Here is a 21152-nt window from a genome sequence, read left to right as displayed (position 1 = left end):
TTAAGTGACAAAGGAATTTCTCCAGTTCATGTTTGCCGTGATGCCATACAATAAAAGTATCATCTACATAACCCCATAAAACAGTGGGCTTTAAAACAGCAGACTAAAATGCTTTCTCCTCCTCAAAGTCCTCAGACAGAGCCGTAAGACTGATGGGTCATTGGAACATTCTGTGCACAGAAAACCCATGCACACAGATCTATATCTCCAGGCGTCTTACTGCCATCACCCCGCACGAACCACCGGTGTTCTGAGTACTTTGATACATCGGGCGCACGTAATATCGGACGATGATAACTTCCACTCACAAGCAGATCACTTGGAGAAGCTTTTTAAATAGAGCGGCTACACTTCAAACCAAATTAGGAAGACCATGCACTGCTATAATAAAAAGAAGCAACTCACTGAGGAGACTGATGACGACTATAAATCAACTGCATTCCTTCCATATGTCGGGATTGTGTGTTCTAAAATAGGCAGATTGCTTAGGAAAAATAAGATGAAGGTTATTTTCCGTCCTCCAGCGAAGAGCTTGGTCGTGTTTGGCCCTGGTTGGATCCTTTAAAGACCACTTATAACTGAAAAAAGCGTGCGTTCACAAAATTCCCTGTGAGTGTGGTGCTACATATACAGGGTGGTCCCGAATTCATGGTACAAACTTTAATGGTAGGTACAGGACATTGTAACAAGGATTTATTGTATAGGAATGTATAGTCGCAGGTGACGCGGTGAGGCGTAAACAGGGGAAAGAGAAATGGAGTGATCGGTTGGTGTCACTGCCGGTAGAGGGCAGTAGATGAACATGATGTATCGCAGTAGGGACAAGCGCCATTCACAATTGTGCTGCCGTAGACGATGGGTGACTTTACGTATGCAGAAAAAGCAGACATGCATTACATGTACGGCCGTGCAAATGGTAACGCCAGAGCTGCGTTACGAATGTATCGCGCGGAGTATCCTAATCGACGAATGCCGGATCATAGACTTTTTCAACGGTTACATCGTCAACTTTGTGAAACAGGTACGTTCGACGTCAACAGACATGACGCTGGTCGATTAAGAGCTGTACGCACTCCAAGACTGGAAGAACGCATCTTGAACATAGTGGCTGATAGACCCGAGTCAAGCACAAGAACTGTTGCGCGTGACGTACATGTGAGTCATCAGACTGTATGCAGAGTGTTAAATGAAAATCGCTTACACCCCTTCCATTTTCAAAAAGTACAAGCATTGAATCCGGCAGATTATCCTCTTCGCGTGAACTTCTGCCAGTGGTTGTTGCAGCAATGTGCGTTGCAGCCGGATTTCGTAGGTCATGTGCTATTTACAGATGAAGCGACATTTTCACGCGAGGGTGTCTTTAATGCGCACAATTCCCATGTGTGGGCAACAGATAATCCACATGCAACGCGTCCACATGCGTATCAACAACGTTTCGGTATTAATGTGTGGGCTGGTATTGTGAACGACTTTTTGATTGGGCCATACTTACTACCCACGCGACTCTGTGGCGAAAGCTATCTTATTTTTCTGCAAGAAGTGTTACCAGAACTGCTGCAAGATGTTCCGCTCGCCATTCGTAACCGCATGTGGTTTCAGCACGATGGAGCGCCAGCACACTTCAGCACTGCTGTACGGAATTACCTGAATGCCACGTTTGGTGCTAGATGGATTGGGCGTGGTGGACCAGTCCCTTGGCCACCCCGATCTCCTGATTTCTCTTGCCTCGATTACTTTTTATGGGGACATCTTAAGAGCCTTGTTTATGAGACTCCAGTTGACTCAGATGAGGATCTCGTTGCTCGCATATCTGTAGCTGCTGCAGGCATCTTTGAACGTGTACGCCAATCGCTGCACCGACGCTGTCAAGCATGTATCGCTCATGGTGGACGCAATTTTGAACACTTACTGTAAACATGACACTTGTCAACAACGATTTCAATAAAATCTTTCGTTTTCCTTTCGGCCGTTATTTCCCCTGTTTACGCCTCACCGCGTCACCTGGGACTATACATTCCTATACAATATATCCTTGTTACAATGTCCTGCACCTACCATTAAAGTTTGTACCATGAATTCGGGACCACCCTGTATAGGCCAGACTACCCGAACTGTCAAGAGCGCTATACATAACACGAAAGATATACCCGTCTTCGGCAACCGTTAAAATCAGCAGTAGCAGAAGTCTGCATTTCCATGGGACACTCAATGGAAAACAATAGACCAAAAATTTTAGCTGCAGTTTCCAGTTTTTGGGATTCTGTAATCAGAGAATCGGTGAAAATACGTCTTGAGGATAATCTTATAAATCGTGACAACGGCTTTCAACTGGGTAAAAATTGGAATCCTATAATTAAAATTATCGAGTCACAACGGAATCGACAGGGTCATTCGATACTCAGTGATTAGATCATCTCTCGCTTCCACCACCACATCTCGTCCGCCCGCGCGTGTCATCACCTGACGCATGCGTCGAAAGACGCCAGCACATTTCGCATGCGCGAGGTTCGGCATAAATATTGTGAGTGAACCTGGGCTCTTCAGTAGTTGTCTATTCGCCTGAAGATGGCTTTATATCTCTGGGCGAAATGTTGTGGCAGAATGTCGACGGGATACGGCTGCGCACCCGAAAATTATTAGAAGAAAAAACCGAAATGTTTTCTAGAATTGCTAATGCCCTGAGATGGAAAGTGGTTTAAATCTTAATTCAATTATAACAGTAAAGGAGTTTGCACGCAAAATATTTAGCCTAGTACCTCAATCGAATACAGGTTAAAGTTGAATCCCTTTGTTGATTACGAGACTCCTCTGCAGAAGAATCTGCTAATTTCAGAAGATAACCTCTATCCACTGGTATGTATATTATTGAATTATTCTAAAAAATGTTAAGTAACTCACAGCTGATTTGGAAAAATCAGAATTTTAGAAACTGTGAATCATATAGAACTTTATGCGAAATTACATTGAGAAAAATAACGTGGCCCACACAGAAGGGATGGTAGGGTGTCAATGTAACTTAGTATACGTACAGACCATCAGCGGGTACATAAGTGATTAGGACTGCAATTCTCTGTGACACGTAGAACGGCCACCAGAGTACATTAGAGTTTTTCGTGTTATGTGCTGTTACCAGGGCTGGTGGAAGTTGTATAGGCGGCGTGAAAAGCGTCAGATGTTTAGTGATCACTGTGAAGGACACGGAGATGTCGCGTACTCGTGTGAGACAGCATTATGAGCACCTGACAAAGTTTTAAAGGGATTCCATTTGGCCTGCTGGTGGAATCGCGGAATATCTAGGTTTTTGGGGCATTCAGGTATGACAGTGGCTGTATGTTGAACTGCATGGAAACGGGAGGGCAGGTATATTCGTCAAGGCTCCAGTCGATCACGTCTCACCACAACAAGGGATGATTGCCGAACTGTCCACCAGGCACATGCTAAACCCTTTACATCTGCAATTTGCATCCGAAAACAAGTAATGGACTCCCAGTAACACTCTGTGTCATCGCGCACCACTGGTAGGAGACCGGCAGCAGCCAGGCTAAGAAATTACCGTCCTATGCGTAAGCTGTCATTAACTCCATAGCAGGATGGGTTGCGTTTGGAGTGGTGCCGTGACCGGGAAGCATGGACTGCTGGCGAATGGCTTCGCATGTTATTCGGCAATTAATCGCCATTCTGCACCACCCCAGATGACCATCGTCAGAGAGTATGACGGCGACCTGGGGAGAGGTCCTATTCTTCAGACTGGCACAGCGGTGTTACCCTGGCGTCATGATGTGCGGTGCCGTATGACTTCAGGTCACAGCTGGTAGTGATTGAGGGAACTCTTATGGCGCAACGGTACGTCACGGACATACTGCGTCCTCATGTGTTACCTCCAGGCGACGGGGTCGTTATGCTATTTTTAACAGGACAATGTCCGTCCACTCATGACACGTATCTGTATGAACTGAGTGCGTGATGTTGATGTACTCCTGTAACCAACAAGATCCCATATCTTCTCCAATAGAAACCGTGTGGGGCAACGTCGGTAGTAAACTCCGTCCCAGTGGAGTATTATAAAAACTATCGCTAAAAACTGCCTAGAATGAACAATTAGGAACCCTACTCACGACAGAAATATACTCGTGTTATACTTGTTGATAACAAATGTACCTGAGATTTTTCATCATATTTACAGAGAGACTGGTGGCAATAATCATGATGCCGCTGTAACAACAGTGGCCACCAGAGAACACTCATTTGTATATGTAGCAGAGTTGTATGAAAAGGTCTGTGTTCAGACGCAACGACCTGATTGGCAAGACAGTGGGTTTTCCATGGAAACTAGCATAGATTCCGGAAATATTGATCATGTGAAACGCAATCCGCGATCTTTATCATAATAACTAAAGTGTCACTTCAGGCTATGTAGTGAATTCCATGTTTCTGGCCTCATGAAAATTTTTTATTCAGTACCACACCAGCATCTACCAAAGGTAACACACTATTGGTCATTAAAATTGCTACACCACGAAGATCACGTGCTACGCACGACAGGAAGAAGATGCTGTGATATGCAAATGATTAGCTTTTCAGAGCATTCACACAAGGTTGGCGCCGGTGGCGACACCTACAACGTGCTGACATGAGGAAAGTTTCCAACCGATTTCTCATACACAAACAACAGTTGACCGGCGTTGCCTGGTGAGACGTTGTTGTGATGCCTTGTGTAAGGAGGAGAAATGCGTACCATCAGATTTCCGACTTTGATAAAGGTCAGATTGTAGCCTATCACGATTGCTGTTTATCGTATCGCGACATTGCTGCTCGCGTTGGTCGAGACCCAATGACTGTTAGCAGAATATGGAATCGGTGGGTTCAGGAGGGTAATACGGAACGCCGTGCTGGATCCCAACGGCCTCGTATCACTAGCAGTCGAGATGACAGGCATTTTATTCGCATGGCTGTAATGGATCGTGCAGCCACGTCTCGATGCCTAAGTCAACAGATGGGGACGTTTGAAAGACAACAACCATCTGCACGAACAGTTCAATGACGTTTGCAGCAGCATGGACTATCAGCTCGGAGACCATGGCTGCAGTTACACTTGACGCTGCATAACAGACAGGAGCGCCTGCGATGGTGTACTCAACGACGAACATGGGTGCACGAATGGCAAAACGTCATTTTTTCGGATGAATCCAGGTTCTGTTTACAGCATCATGATGGTCACATCCGTGCTGGCGACATCGCGGAGAACGCACATTGGAAGCGTGTATTCGTCATCGCCATACTGGCGTATCACCTGGCGTGATGGTATGGGGTACCATTGGTTACACGTCTCGGTCACCTCTTGTACGCACTGACGGCACTCTGAACAGTGGACGTTACATTCAGATTTGTTAAGACCCTTGGATCTACCCTTCATTCGATCCCTGCGAAATCCTAAATTTCAGCAGGATAATGCAAGAATGCATGTTGCAGGTCCTGTACGGGCCTTTCTGGATACAGAAAATGTTCGACTGCTGCCCTCGCCAGCACATTCTCCAGATCTCTCGCAAATTGAAAACGTCTGGTCAATGGTGACCGAGAAACTGGCTCGTCACAATATGCCATTCACTACTGTTGATGAACTGTGGTATCGTGTTGAAGCTGCATGGGTAGCTGTGCCTGTACATGCCATCCAAGCTCTGTTTGACTCAATGCCCAGGCGTATCAAGGCCGTTATTACGGCCAGAGGTGGTTGTTCTGGGTACTGATTTCTCTGGATCTATGCACCCAAATTGCGTGAAAATGTAATCACATGTCAGTTCTAGTATAATATATTTGTCCATTGAATACCCGTTTATCATCTGCATTTCTTCTTGGTGAAGCAATTTTAATGACCAGTAGTGTACTTTGTTTCTGTTACTATTTTTTTATCATCGCGAGAAAATAAACAGAATAAGTCGTTATGTTTGGAATTTACAATCGACAAATGCTTTTGTGAGAGTATACTTTTATATTCCTTTTCAGCAGCTATTGTACAGTGAGGAGCAGCTGCTGACGCTTGCAGTCCGTACGGTTGGTTGAGGTGTGAAGACGGTAGCGGTACTGCCAAATAACAGCGACTCGTTAAAAACGTAGGCTAAGAAAGCAAAGTTTAAGCAACAGAGCTGTTAGCGGGCTGCCAATATTTTCGAAGCCACCGCAAATCTGTTTAGTCTTCTCACGTACACTTGTTTCGAAGAATCGACCAAGTAGTGAATGCATGGGATTTCGAAATGATGGTTTTATTCTCATTCTATCGTTGCACTGTTCAAAAAAAAAAAAAAACCACCAGTCTAGGAGAAAGAAAAATAGTCAAGGGTATGCAGCTAACTCAAAGACTTTTATTTCATATTCGTGTACAGATGCTTCGTTGATCTCCTCTTACTCTTAAATTCTTCGAGTCCATCCACAATCTATGTTACGAACAGTTGAATATCGGATTAGTTTCAGGTTCCTAGATGACCTGCAAAAAAACAGCGTTACTTGCCGAACATGAACTGCATAAAAATTAAAACAGAGTCGTACGCATGCTCTTCGGAATTAACCAAATTATAGTGAACACGCCGAACACAGCAGGTAATTGCACTAGGATATAGTATGAAATGAGCCTGTATTTACCGAATCACGGAAACACTGAATGATGTTACAGTCACTCTGTACTGGTATGGTGCTCGCTATGCCGGTTCTCATTTTCTAGTATTCTTTAGTAGTTACTGTCTTTTTGTTTCTTCAGTTATAGCTTGTACGGCAGAGAATGTTTGTTAACGGAAGAATTTCGATTCTGACACAGTTTCATTAGACACCGTGCACTGATCCAAAAACCACACAACTCTTTTCTTACTATGTACATGGCTGGAAATGTTGACAGAGAAAGAAATATAATTGTTCTCTTCACTCTGAAACGTAAGTACCAGAATACAACGACTGTGTCACAGTTGCGATCAGCGCTAGTGAAAAGAAGTAACGACAAACGAATATCACATCGTCACATAGGGCTTCTAAGGTAATTTGTCGAAAAATGTACATTAATTTAGTTGTGAAATACTGCAAGGCTAGCTGAGAACACTCACTTCAAAACGACCGTTTATTTCTGTAGGACAGATACAATGTGACTTGTTTCTGCTTCTTGACTTTTCAGACTGAATGCTGTAGCCACAACACTATTATTTTCCAATAATTTTACTAGACTGTAAAGAGGCATCGACAAAAAAGGAACTTGTGTGAAAACATTCTGCATCATTCGCGGATCTGATGACATGCTAGTACTTGCTTTCCGCTTAAGAATGAGACAATCCACTGTGCGTTCTGGAATCTCAGAATCATGGGGTACAATTGTTTACAGACTTTTTACGTTTCCATTAATAGAGATTGTTTCTAAGTAAGATGGTGAATCAAACAGAAATGCCTCCTGAGTCATAAAAAATTAATTATGAACGTATAACAGCGGAATTAGTACAGACCATAGCCTGAACTGTCCTTTACACAACACTACCGCTGAAAATCACCATGCATCTGTACACATTTGCGCTATCGTTGAACCCATGAAACAAAACCTGTTTAGAGAAATTCAAGGTTTTGCTTCTTGACCCCTGTTTTAACCTCATCTAAGTCATTGAATATATAACCACCTAGGTTATCTTTCGTAGGTCCAAACAGGCAGAAGTCATACGGGTCAAAATCAGGACTGTGAGGTGTATGGGGCACCAGTGATCAGCCCCTTTTTTCAGTCGCTTTGGTTGTGAAAATGAGGTACGGGGGCGTGCACTGACGTGATGGCATGGTCTCTTCTTTCTTATTGTCTCCTTAAGTTTGGTTACATAAATTTCGCTGTTGATTGGGAACTCTAACGCGTCTTTTCCCTCGAATCTCTTCCTCAACACGTCCTCGATTGGCATCTGTGACAGATGCCGGCTGTCCGCTGCGCGGTTTATCTGGATTTCCATTTCTTCGTTACCAAACTTTTTCAGCCAACGCCACATATTGCTGATGTCTGTTACAGCGTACCCTTACGCTTGCTTCATGAATGATGTTAAAACCGCTTTAAAAACACGGTTGAAGATGCAAAACCCTGAATTGTTCCAAACTGGTTTTGATGCGTGTTTTCAGTGCGAGGCCCACGAGAAAGACAGGCCGCGACGCGTACGTCCCGAAGGTACGCCTGAACTCATTCGCTCGCTCAGCTCAGTAGACAAAATACGTTTTTAAAGTGTTACCTCGCAGCTGGGCGTGTACGTACTAATGAGAATTGCATCTTCTACTGGAATCTGCTATTATGAAGCCTTACTGATTAACAGTACTACAATAAAATTTAATTTAAGATCAGTACTCGATATAAATGGTAGAATGCTTGTTTATAGCATTTAGTCTCTTCTGCTTAACAGTCCTCATTTCATGCAAGAAGTGGTGCCTTATGCCACTAATAATCATTTTGGCATAATTTCAATTTTATTTTACCCGAATACAGCAGTAACAAATTATAAGTAGGTCTATGGACTTCCGATCATTGTATGACAAGTAACAGTAAGACTCCATAATAGCGGATTCCAGTAGAAGATGGAATTCTCGTTTCTACTTACACACCTGGTTACGAATTAAGAGGTACTGAAACGTAGTTTGTTTGCTGAGTTGAGCAAGCGAGCTCAGATCTACCTTCGTGACGTACGCGCCGCGGCCTGTTTCTCTCATAACCTCGGTCCAGTGATGGCGCAAATATGTAAAAATCCACGATAACTAAGCTGAACGGTAATTTTGAGTATAGGACAGTTCAAGCTATCATCTGTACTATTTCCCGCAGTTATATGTTCATTATTCAATTTTCTTATGACACAGAAGGCATTATTTTTTGATCCATCCGGTCGTGCTACGGCGCGTGACAGACATAATCCTCTGGTAAACTGATGAAATTTGCAGACTTCGGAACCTACATTATTTATTGGAAAGTACAGAGCTGTGTAGTCATCAGTTAGCAGATTTACTTTTGTATAACGCACAAGATTGTAAAGAGCGTGATAGAGGAAAATTTTCATTTCACTTTTCACTCAAGTGAACAGCATAAGAAGCGGGGAATGTGTGCTCATATTCGTATTTAAGTGCTGTAATTAACGTAATACTTCGTCCATCTCAGTAGTTCTGTGATCAGCGCGGCAGATTGCTAACCGAAGGGGCTCGGGTCCGATTGCCTCTCGTGTCGCAGATTTTCTCCGCTCGGGGACTGGGCGTTGTGTTGTCCTTACGTTCGTACCGTCGCAACTGACAAGAAAATCGTCTCCAATACGCTATCGTATCTTCTTTAAATTACTGAGATGGCTGAATAGGCACGACCCGGTAGCCAATAACATAAAAGAGCAATTCATAAACTTTCTTCGCGGTCCCTGTATGGGCCATAACAATCTTCATGTTGTTAAACACAGCGACTTACAGAAATTTTAATGGTTAATGAAGACCATCTCAGCTGTATTATCGCAAATTTATTGAGCTACGATTTTCATTCTTAGAACTTCTTCAGGTTACCGAGTTATGATATAATCGGCCTGACTGGTGTGTATAATGTTAAAGATGAAATTCAGAAACAATGATCACAAACATTCTGCCGACCTCCTACAGGAAGTATGTCGAGCAGGCACGGCAAGCTGTGTTCAATAAACGTCATCTATGGGCGTTCCGTTGAGCGTCAAAGAAAACGTCTTGACGGTAAGTTTTCGTAAAATTATCTGTCTAACGCACACATTTTTTGAACAAGCACCTGAATATCCGCCCTACCCACAGATCTACACATTCAATATAGCGAGCTAATTGAACCTGACACATCTGCGGCAGTAACCCAAAATACATCCTATAATCAAAACGCCGGCCGTGATGGCCGAGAGGTTCTAGGCGCTTCAGTCCGGAACCGCGCTGCTGCTACGGTAGCAGGTTCGAATCCTCCCTCGGGCATAGATGTGTGTGATGCCCCTTATGTTAGTTAGGTTTCAGTAGTTCTAAGTCTAGGAGACTGATGACCTCAGATGTTAAGTCCCATAGTGCTCAGAGCCATTTGAACCATTTATAATCAAATCATTTTTTAAGCAAGTTCGTTTGTAGACAACCTGCGGTTTGTCAGTACCACGACTGATTTGAAGGTTGCCACTCGCTTCACTAACAATTGAAATTTGGTTTATGCGAAAAATCTGAGATTATAGCTAGCGTTAATAGCCAATACAGATAACAGGATAGTTGTTAATTGCAGCACTTAAATACTATCCTGAGGCGTATTCGACGTAGCTTCTGTGTCTGTTGTCTCTATATCTAGCGCAAACCTTCTTTACAACTCGTTTTCCCTACATACACCAAACAAATATCGAGTAACCCTTAAGTACCCGTATAAAAGAAAGGAAGGAAAGTTTCATTGACACTGAAATTAGTTGGTAAAGGATGAGGAAAGGAATAGGACGTGGTGTTATTGAATGAACCAAACCTGAAATTATTTAGAGGAACAATGTAAATGCATTGTAATGATATGTTTTTAGTCATTGCTACTGTGGCTCATTTTCAAGCGGTACCAAAATATAATCAAGCTATTACTAATACCAGGATGTGCGCGCGCGCGTGTGTGTGTGTGTGTGTGTGTGTGTCTGTGTAATATTTGATTGTATTATAATGTTTTACTTACGTAATAAGATCGTAAATGCTATTTTTCAAATATGATGTATTTTCTTTTGCTATATTTGAGCATGTTTGTCACATTATCGGTCTATGTATCAAAGGTATGGTTTGCGATTAAATTTCCATCTTTGACGAAAATCGATTTATATCGTGCGTAGAATTTAGGACTGTCTTTTGTTCAAAAACAACATACGAGGGCATGCCGAAAAGTAATGCTTCAGAATTTTTTATGTGAGACCTCTTAAAGCTTTTTAAATAAAACAAAAGTTATTCACATTGTACATCTTAATTCCTCATTTTTACATGTTTATCTCTCAACAAAGTCACCCTGGTGACGAACACATTTCTCCCAACGAGAGACCAGTTTGTTGATACCTTCATTATAGATGGTTTGACTTTATTGAGGAAGCCACAACCTTACCTCTGCTTGCACCGCTTCATCGCTATTAAATTAAAGTCCTCGAAGGCGCTATTTAAATTTTGAAAACAGATAGAAATCGGTTGGGGCCAAGTCGGGACTGTATGTAAGATGATCGATGACAGTGAACACAAGGCGCCGGGTTGTTGCGGATGTCGCAGCCCTCGTGTGTAGTCTGGAATTGTCATGCTGAAATAGAGTATGCTCCAAGTGTGGTCGATCTCTTCGAATTCGAAACTCGATTACGGTAAGCTGTTTTTCAAGCACCGACATAGTTACATTACACATCGCCTTGCTACACGCTACAATTCGGAGCCCTCCAATAGCAGAGGATTGCAACTTATGTCAGCGTAACCAGAATGCCGACAGAGTGAAATGCATGACATGTAATACCCGAACCGACAGTGAGAACAGAATAAAAAAATCGGATGCATTACTTTTCAGCAGGCCCTCGTAGGAGCAGCGAAGATTTTCCTATTGGGTAGATTCCTAGAAGCCAGTTCATGCGTATCCAGTCACTTAAGGCAAATCTGAATGATGATCCGATTCATACTAATGAAAAACAATGATCATGTGTCGTAGTTCGACAGTGTGTCAGGTCACTTTCAAGGGAAGAAAAAGGAAGGAAAATTGGGTTTAAGGTCGACATCGAGGTCATTAGAGAGGGAGCATATGTTCGGATGGTGTCAAAGATGGAAAAGAAATCGGCCGTGTTCTTTCAAAGGAACCATCCCGGCATTTTCCTGGAGCGATTTAGGGAAATCACGAAAAATCTGAGTCTGGATGACCGGACGCGGATTTGAATCGTCGTCCTCCCGAATGCAAGTCCCGTGTGGTAACCACTACGCCACCTCGTGTGTTCACTAGCAAGGCGAGTGTGCTGTTGTAAAATGATTAGTCTCATCTACAGTGTGCTAAATCACCAAAGACGGACTGGATATTTGTGAAATTTTATCTTTATAACACGTTTCCATAGATAAACAATTTGAGAAAAATCGGAGCGTTCATTCAGCTGATCTCTATTTTGTAACAGGTTTAACCCTGAGATATTTTACTCCAGCGATGCGGTCACAAGTCGCCAAGCGGTGGACAGTGGCGCTGTTGGCCTTGTCCTCGCCTGCCTCGTAATAAAGTGACTCCTTCCTGGTGGTCGATGCGCCCCACGGCAGATGTTCCACCGTTTACATCTACATCTAAACTCCAGAAGACGCTTTATGGTGTGTGACGGAGGATAGTTATTGTACCACGGTCACCTCCCCCTTTCCTGTTACACTTGTGAATGGTGAGCGGGAAAAACGATTGTTGGTAACAGTCCGTATGAGCTCGAATGTCTAATTTTACCTTCATGGTCTTTTCGTGGGATTTTCTTATGATGAAGCAATATCTTCCTGAAAAGTCCGCTCACGGAATTTTGACTGCGAACCACACCGTGATGCTCAACGCTTCTCTTATAACGTCTGCCAACAGAGTTGGGTGAACATCTCCGTTACGCTCTTCCCCTTGCTAAACGAACTTGCATGGAAAAGTTCTGTTTTCTACTTTAGATAGTCTCTGTTTCTTCTGTTAACCATTTCTGGTACGGATCCCAGGCTGACAAGCAATATTCAGGTATCTTGGTTCAAATGGCTCTGAGCACTATGGGACTCAACTGCTGAGGTTATTAGTCCCCTAGAACTTAGAACTAGTTAAACCTAACTAACCTAAGGACATCACAAACATCCATGCCCGAGGCAGGATTCGAACCTGCGACCGTAGCGGTCTTGCGGTTCCAGACTGCAGCGCTTTGTCATCTGCCTTTCCGGCAATTCGTTCTGTGTGGTCGATCCTCAGTAGGCGTACTTCCTTATATATAATGGATGTCACTGCTATGGTGTTATCGTATAATAGGGGTATTTCCGATTAACTGTACGCAATACTTTACGTATGTTATAATGAAGATCAACTGCCAGTCACTGCAGTAAGCCCAAATCCCCTGCAGATCTTCCTGCATTTCGCTGCAATTTTCTGGTGTTGCTACTTCTCTGTATACAACAGAACCATTCACGAATACCATCATGGAAATTCCGAAGTAATCCACTGGGTCGTTTATATATACTGTCGAGAGTAATGGTCCCGAACTCTAAAGATTTCTCTCCGTTAAGAATAATGTTTTGTGTTCTATTTGATAGGAACTCTTCATTTCAATAACAAATCTAATCTGTTAACCTCTACACTCGTATTTTGTTCACTAAGCGACAGTGCAGAACTATAATGAACGCCTGCTGGAGGTCAAGCAGCGCGTCATCAACCAGGGCGCTGGTATCTGCTGCCCTCTGGGTCTCATGAATGAATAAAGCGAGCTGAGTTACAGACTGCCGTTGTTTGTGGAATTCATGTTGATTCGTACAGAAGAGATTTCCGGTCTCCAGAAAGGACGTAATACACGAGCACAAAACGTGTTCTAAAATTCTACAATAGACTGACGTCACTGAAATAGGCATATAGTTCTCTGCGTCTGAGAGACGACCCTTTTATGAAAACGGGAATGACCTGCAACTTTTTTTCCCAATCATTAGAAGAGCTTCGCTCCTCAAGGGACTCTCGGTACACTGCTGCTAGAAGAGGAGTATGTTCTTTCGCATACTCTGTATAGAATCGTATCGGTATCCCATCATGCCCCTTTGCATTTCCTCCTTTGAGGATTCCTTTACGTGCCCATTGCTGTTGATCCTCACTTGTCCACTTCAAAATAATAGACAACTGAGTTCAGCGTCTATCCGGAGCAACAGTCTGCCACATTGGGTTTGTAACTGGTTTCTTGTAAACATTATAATTTGTTATCTTCAGTGCGAATCACGCTAACACTGACCACCTCGAGTTAAGTTGACTTATAGAACAGAAGGAGTAGATGAGAAGTCTAAAGTCTCATCGAATACATGTGCACTAAATACAGAACAGCTTCTCAGGTGGACAAGTGGGGCAGGAAACCGACAGTTGTGTACTCAAAGGGAACAACCCGGCATCAATCTATAGTGATTTAGCGAAATCATGGGAAACATAAATCAGAATGGCCGGACGAGGATTTGAACTATGGCCCTCTCGAATAAGAGCCGCCTATATGAACCACTCCGTCACCTCCCTCCGTAAATTTATCTAATGACACATGCAGATGAAAGATGTAATTAATACCAAGTAGTAGTGAAAAGAGAAAATTACTTGGAATAAATCTGTATAGGGACCATTCTATACAGGCCGGCCGGAGTGGCCGAGCGGTTCTAGGCCCTACAGTCTGAAAACGCGCGACCGCTGCGGCCGCAGGTTCGAATCCTGCCTCGGGCATGGATGTGTATGATGTCCTTAGGTTAGTTAGGTTCAAGTAGTTCTAAGTTCTAGGGGACTGATGACCTCAGAACTTAAGTCCCATAGTGCTCATAGCCATCTGAACCACTCTTTACATGGACTCGCATTTGGGAGGACGACAGTTCAATCCCGCGTCCGGCCATCCTGATTTAGGTTTTCCGTGATTTCCCTAAATCGCTCGAGGCAAATGCCGGGATGGTTCCTTTCAAAGGGCACGGCCGACTTCCTTCCCCGTCCTTCCCTAATCCGATGAGACCGATGACCTCGCTGTCTGGTCTCCTTCCCCGAAACAACCAACCAACCAACCATTCTTTACATCCGTTTTTCCGCAAAGAATTTGTTGAGTGAATCAAGTATTTCCTGGACTTTATTAGGCTATCGTAGTGCATCTTACTGTTAACGTAACATTAAATACACTCCTGGAAATTGAAATAAGAACACCGTGAATTCATTGTCCCATGAAGGGGAAACTTTATTGACACATTTCTGGGGTCAGATACATCACATGATCACACTGACAGAACCACAGGCACATAGACACAGGCAACAGAGCATGTACAATGTCGGCACTAGTACAGTGTATATCCACCTTTCGCAGCAATGCAGGCCGCTATTCTCCCATGGAGACGATCGTAGAGATGCTGGATGTAGTCCTGTGGAACGGCTTGCCATGCCATTTCCACCTGGCGCCTCAGTTGGACCAGCGTTCGTGCTGGACGTGCAGACCGCGTGAGACGATGCTTCATCCAGTCCCTAACATGCTCAGTGGGGGACAGATCCGGAGATCTTGCTGGCCAGGGTAGTTGACTTACACCTTCTAGAGCACATTGGGTGGCACGGGATACATGCGGACGTGCATTGTCCTGTTGGAACAGCAAGTTCCCTTGCCGGTCTAGGAATGGTAGAACGATGGGTTCGATGACGGTTTGGATGTACCGTGCACTATTCAGTGTCCCCTCGACGATCACCAGTGGTGTACGGCCAGTGTAGGAGATCGCTCCCCACACCATGATGCCGGGTGTTGGCCCTGTGTGCCTCGGTCGTATGCAGTGCTGATTGTGGCGCTCACCTGCACGGCGCCAAACACGCATACGACCATCATTGGCACCAAGGCAGGAGCGACTCTCATCGCTGAAGACGACACGTCTCCATTCGTCCCTCCATTCACGCCTGTCGCGACACCACTGGAGGCGGGCTGCACGATGTTGGGGCGTGAGCGGAAGACGGCCTAACGGTGTGCGGGACCGTAGCCCAGCTTCATGGAGACGGTTGCGAATGGTCCTCGCCGATACCCCAGGAGCAACAGTGTCCCTAATTTGCTGGGAAGTGGCGGTGCGGTCCCCTACGGCACTGCGTAGGATCCTACGGTCTTGGCGTGCATCCGTGCGTCGCTGCAGTCCGGTCCCAGGTCGACGGGCACGTGCACCTTCCGCCGACCACTGGCGACAACATCGATGTACTGTGGAGACCTCACGCCCCACGTGTTGAGCAATTCGGCGGTACGTCCACCCGGCCTCCCGCATGCCCACTATACGCCCTCGCTCAAAGTCCGTCAACTGCACATACGGTTCACGTCCACGCTGTCGCGGCATGCTACCAGTGTTAAAGACTGCGATGGAGCTCCGTATGCCACGGCAAACTGGCTGACACTGACGGCGGCGGTGCACAAATGCTGCGCAGCTAGCGCCATCCGACGGCCAACACCGCGGTTCCTGGTGTGTCCGCTGTGCCGTGCGTGTGATCATTGCTTGTACAGCTCTCTCGCAGTGTCCGGAGCAAGTATGGTGGGTCTGACACACCGGTGTCAATGTGTTCTTTTTTCCATTTCCAGGAGTGTACTATCAACCTGACTGTAGTTTTTAATGCAATATTGGGAAACATGAATATGTAGTTGTCGCGGTCTTCAGTCCGAAGACTGGTTTGAAGCATAACGCTTTGCGTTCTATCCTGTGCAGGTCTCTTCATTTTCGAATAACCACTGCAACCTACATTTATTTGAACCTGCTTGCTGTATTCATCCCTTGGTCTCCTCTACAGTTTTCACTCTCCACATTTCCTTTCATCAACAAGCTGACGATTCTGTCAAGCCACATGATGGGTTCTATCAACCAATCCCTTCTTCTAGTCAGGTTGTGCCTTCTTTTTTTCCCAGTTCGATTCAATATCTCCTCATTAGTTACTCTATCTACTCATCTAATCTCCAGCATTTATCTGTGGCACCACGTTTCATACGTCTTCTTGTCTAACGATACAAGGTATCCCTTCAGAAAAGACTTCCTAACACTTGAATTTATGTTCGATATCAACAAATGCCTCTTTTTCACAAATGATTTTGATGTTATAGCCAGTTTTCATTTTATATCTTGTCTACTTAGGCTAGCTTCAGTTATATTGCCGCCCGAATAGAAAAAACTCCTGGTACTACCTTTAATGTCTCATTTCCTTCATCATCGCTTGACTTAATTCGACTACATCCGTTAACCTTGTTTCATTTTCGTTTATGTTCATCTTATAATCTCTTTGCAAGACAGTATCCATTCCATTCAACTGATTTTCCAAGTCTTTACCTGTCTCTCACAGACTGACAATGCCATGAGCAAACCACAAAGTTTAGATTCCTTCTTCTTGATCGTCAATTACTCCTCGACATTTATCGTTGGTTTCGCGTTCAGTGGTCAGATTGAATAACATCGAGGATTGGCTAAAAACGTGCTTCATTCACTTCTCAAGCAGTTTCCCTTTCATAAAAAACACTTAGCACTTTTAATGGACTTTACTTCTGAAATGGTCTTGACGGGCAGTAAGCGCTATTCTGTTTCAAACCAGTGTCAGATACTGACCCCGCTCTTGGTTTTCTTTGTGTTCCAGATGAGTACACCAAGATAACGACGCCGCGGCAGGATGTGCTGTTCAAGAAGGGCTACTTGGGCCGTGCGAGGCCAGCCCCCGAGGTCGCCGAAGACGCCGCCGCCAAAGGTAAGTGTGCTTTTTCCAGGCTTTACTTATCTGCAGTGAAAGAAGAGCGCGCTCCTCTGCATTCACGGGCGGTCTGTTTTAAGATATATGGGCTCCTTTTTCAAACCCCGTTGAGTAAAGGTACCTTCTTTCTATCCCTGTCGTCGCACCCTCAAGACGTGGTTTCCATTACAACCAATAACAAGAGCTTCCATACCTACTAACAGCCGCGAGACAATGTTTACAGGATTTTCTGCGCACTCTACTAGAAGGCTGCAATTTCTTGACTACCAGAAAATATTAATTTCCCGAACTTCCTATCGGACCTTCATAGCCGCCGGCTGATTCTACTTTTACTCAGGACCACTCTACAGTCTCGTAAAACAAGAAGAGAAGTCCTGTAGTAACAATTAAATAAAAAAGTCTGTCCAGTTATGAATAAAGGAATCGAATGATCTAATATTTCAAGTTGTTACTCGCCACAACTTTTATTTAATTACTGGCGTTATACTTAGAAGTTTTAGGCATTTATCATAATTTCAGTTACAATATGTACGAAAAATGTTCACAATTTCGATTTTTCTCTTTAAAAAGCAGCAGAAACAAATATGAGGGGCGATCAAAAAGTTTCCGTTAGAGAGCGTTACTGCGGCGAATATACACTGAAGGGCCACAGCAACTGGTGTAGGTATGCGTATTCAAATACAGGAAGAATACGGCGCTGCCGTCGGCAACGCCTATGTGAGACCGTAAGTATCTGGCGCAGTTGTTAGATCGGTTACTGCTGTTACAATGCCAGGTTATCAAGATTTAAGTGAGTTTGAACGTGTTGTTCCAATCGACGCACGAGCGATGGGACACAGCATCTCCGAGGGGGTGATGAAGTGGGTATTTTCCCGTACGACTAATTCACGAGTGTGCCGAAAATATCAGGAATCCGGTTAAACATCAAATCTCTGACGTCGCTGCGGCCGGAAAAAGATCCTACAAGAACGGGACCAGCGATGACTGAAGAGAATAGTTAAACGTGACAGAAGTGTTACCCTTCCGCAAATTGATGAAGATTTCAGTGCTGGGTTATCAACAAGCGTAAGCGCGCAAACCATTCAACGAAACATCATCGATATGGGCTTTCGGAGACGCAGGCCCACTCGTGTACCCTTGATAACTGCGCGACACGAAGCCTTACGTCCCTCCTGGGCCCGTCAACACCTACACTGGACTATTGATGACTGGAAACATGTTGCCTGGCCTGACGAGACTCGTTTCAGATTTTATCGAAAAGACGGACGTGTACGGGTATGGAGAACCTCATGAACTCATGGACCCTGCATGTCAGTAGAGGACTGTTAGAGCTTGTGAAGGCTCTGTAAAGGTGTGGGGCATTTGCAGTTGGAGCGATATGGGATCCCTGATCGTCTAGATACGGCTGTGACAGGTGACACGTACGAAAGGATCCTGTCCGAACACCTGCATCCATACATGTCCATTGTGCATTCCGACGGACTTGGGCAATTCCAGCAGGCAAATGCGACACCCCACACTTCCAGAATTACTACAGAGTGGCTCCAGGAACATTCCTCTGCCTTTAAGTACTTCCGCTGGCCACCAAAGTCCCCAGACATGAACGCTGTCGAGTATATCTATGATGCCTTGCAAAGTGTTGTTCAGAAGAGATCTCCACCCCCTCGTACTCTTATGGATTTGTGGAGAGCCCTGCAGGATTCATGGTGTCATTTCCCTCCAGCAATTCTTCAGACATTAGTCGAGTCCATGCCACGTCGTGTTGCGGCACTTCTGCATACTCGCGGGGGCCCTACACGATATTAGGCAGGTGTACCAATTTCTTTAGCTCTTCAGTGTACAACGTAGCGCGACTCCGATGCGGGCATATAAGCATCGACATGTAGGAAAGGGATTAGTGTGACATTCGTGTCTTCCCTACGCAGTCATTTTAGTAGACCTGTTGCACCTTCTAAGTGTTCTGCCAATTAATTGCAGTCTTTGGTTTACTCTGCCCATAACATTATCTATATGATCGTTCCAATTTAGGTTGTTTGTAATTGTAATCCCTAAGTATTTAGTTGAATTTACAGCTTTCAGATTTGTGTGACTTATCACGTAATCGAAATTCAGTGGATTTCTCTTAGTACTCACGTGAATAACTTCACACTTTTCTTTACTCACGGTCAATTGCCACTTTTCGCACCATACAGATATCTTATCTAAATCATTTTGCAATTCGTTTTGGTTATCTGACGACTTTAGAAGACGGTAAATGACAGCATCACATGCTAACAATCTAAGACGGCTACTGAGATTGTCTCCTATATCGTTAAAATACACTCCTGGAAATTGAAATAAGAACACCGTGAATTCATTGTCCCAGGGAGGGGAAACTTTATTGACACATTCCTGGGGTCAGATACATCACATGATCACACTGACAGAACCACAGGCACATAGACACAGGCAACAGAGCATGCACAATGTCGGCACTAGTACAGTGTATATCCTCCTTTCGCAGCAATGCAGGCTGCTATTCTCCCATGGAGACGATCGTAGAGATGCTGGATGTAGTCCTGTGGAACGGCTTGCCATGCCATTTCCACCTGGCGCCTCAGTTGGACCAGCGTTCGTGCTGGACGTGCAACCCGCGTGAGACGACGCTTCATCCAGTCCCAAACATGCTCAATGGGGGACAGATCCGGAGATCTTGCTGGCCAGGGTAGTTGACTTACACCTAGAGCACGTTGGGTGGCACGGGATACATGCGGACGTGCATTGTCCTGTTGGAACAGCAAGTTCCCTTGCCGGTCTAGGAATGGTAGAACGATGGGTTCGATGACGGTTTGGATGTACCGTGCACTATTCAGTGTCCCCTCGACGATCACCAGTGGTGTACGGCCAGTGTAGGAGATCGCTCCCCACACCATGATGCCGGGTGTTGGCCCTGTGTGCCTCGGTTGTATGCAGTCCTGATTGTGGCGCTCACCTGCACGGCGCCAAACACGCATACGACCATCATTGGCACCTAGGCAGAAGCGACTCTCATCGCTGAAGACGACACGTCTCCATTCGTCCCTCCATTCACGCCTGTCGCGACACTACTGGAGGCGGGCTGCACGATGTTGGGGCGTGAGCGGAAGACGGCCTAACGGTGTGCGGGACCGTAGCCCAGCTTCATGGAGACGGTTGCGAATGGGCCTCGCCGATACCCCAGGAGCAACAGTGTCCCTAGGATCCTACGGTCTTGGCGTGCATCCATGCGTCGCTGCGGTCCGGTCCCAGGTCGACGGGCACGTGCACCTTCCGCCGACCACTGGCGACAACATCGATGTACTGTGGAGACCTCACGCCCCACGTGTTGAGCAATTCGGCGGTACGTCCACCCGGCCTCCCGCATGCCCACTATACGCCCTCGCTCAAAGTCCGTCAACTGCACATACGGTTCACGTCCACGCTGTCGCGGCATGCTACCAGTGTTAAAGACTGCGATGGAGCTCCGTATGCCACGGCAAACTGGCTGACACTGACGGCGGCGGTGCACAAATGCTGCGCAGCTAGCGCCATTCGACGGCCAACACCGCGGTTCCTGGTGTGTCCGCTGTGCCGTGCGTGTGATCATTGCTTGTACAGCCCTCTCGCAGTGTCCGGAGCAAGTATGGCGGGTCTGACACACCGGTGTCAATGTGTTCTTTTTTCCATTTCCAGGAGTGAAGATCAGGAACAATAGAGGGCCTATAACACTTCCTTGGGAAACGCCGGATATTACTTCATTTTT

At 45.2% G+C, this 21152-nt stretch overlaps 1 protein-coding gene across 1 annotated transcript in view; it reads left to right on the top strand.

Moving 5' to 3' along the window:
* LOC126248771 (uncharacterized) overlaps positions 1-21152 on the top strand; it is a 573063-nt gene that overhangs the window by 365801 nt on the left and 186110 nt on the right. Inside the window, exon 3 of the mRNA XM_049950133.1 lies at positions 17282-17389. Within this exon, the coding sequence (XP_049806090.1) occupies positions 17282-17389 (108 nt within the window). The remainder of the gene's footprint in view (positions 1-17281; positions 17390-21152) is intronic.

The sequence above is a fragment of the Schistocerca nitens genome, chromosome 3 (genome assembly GCF_023898315.1).
Source record: "Schistocerca nitens isolate TAMUIC-IGC-003100 chromosome 3, iqSchNite1.1, whole genome shotgun sequence".
NCBI classification, from domain to species: Eukaryota; Metazoa; Arthropoda; class Insecta; order Orthoptera; family Acrididae; genus Schistocerca; species Schistocerca nitens.
This window is presented reverse-complemented; position numbering and strand designations above follow the sequence as displayed.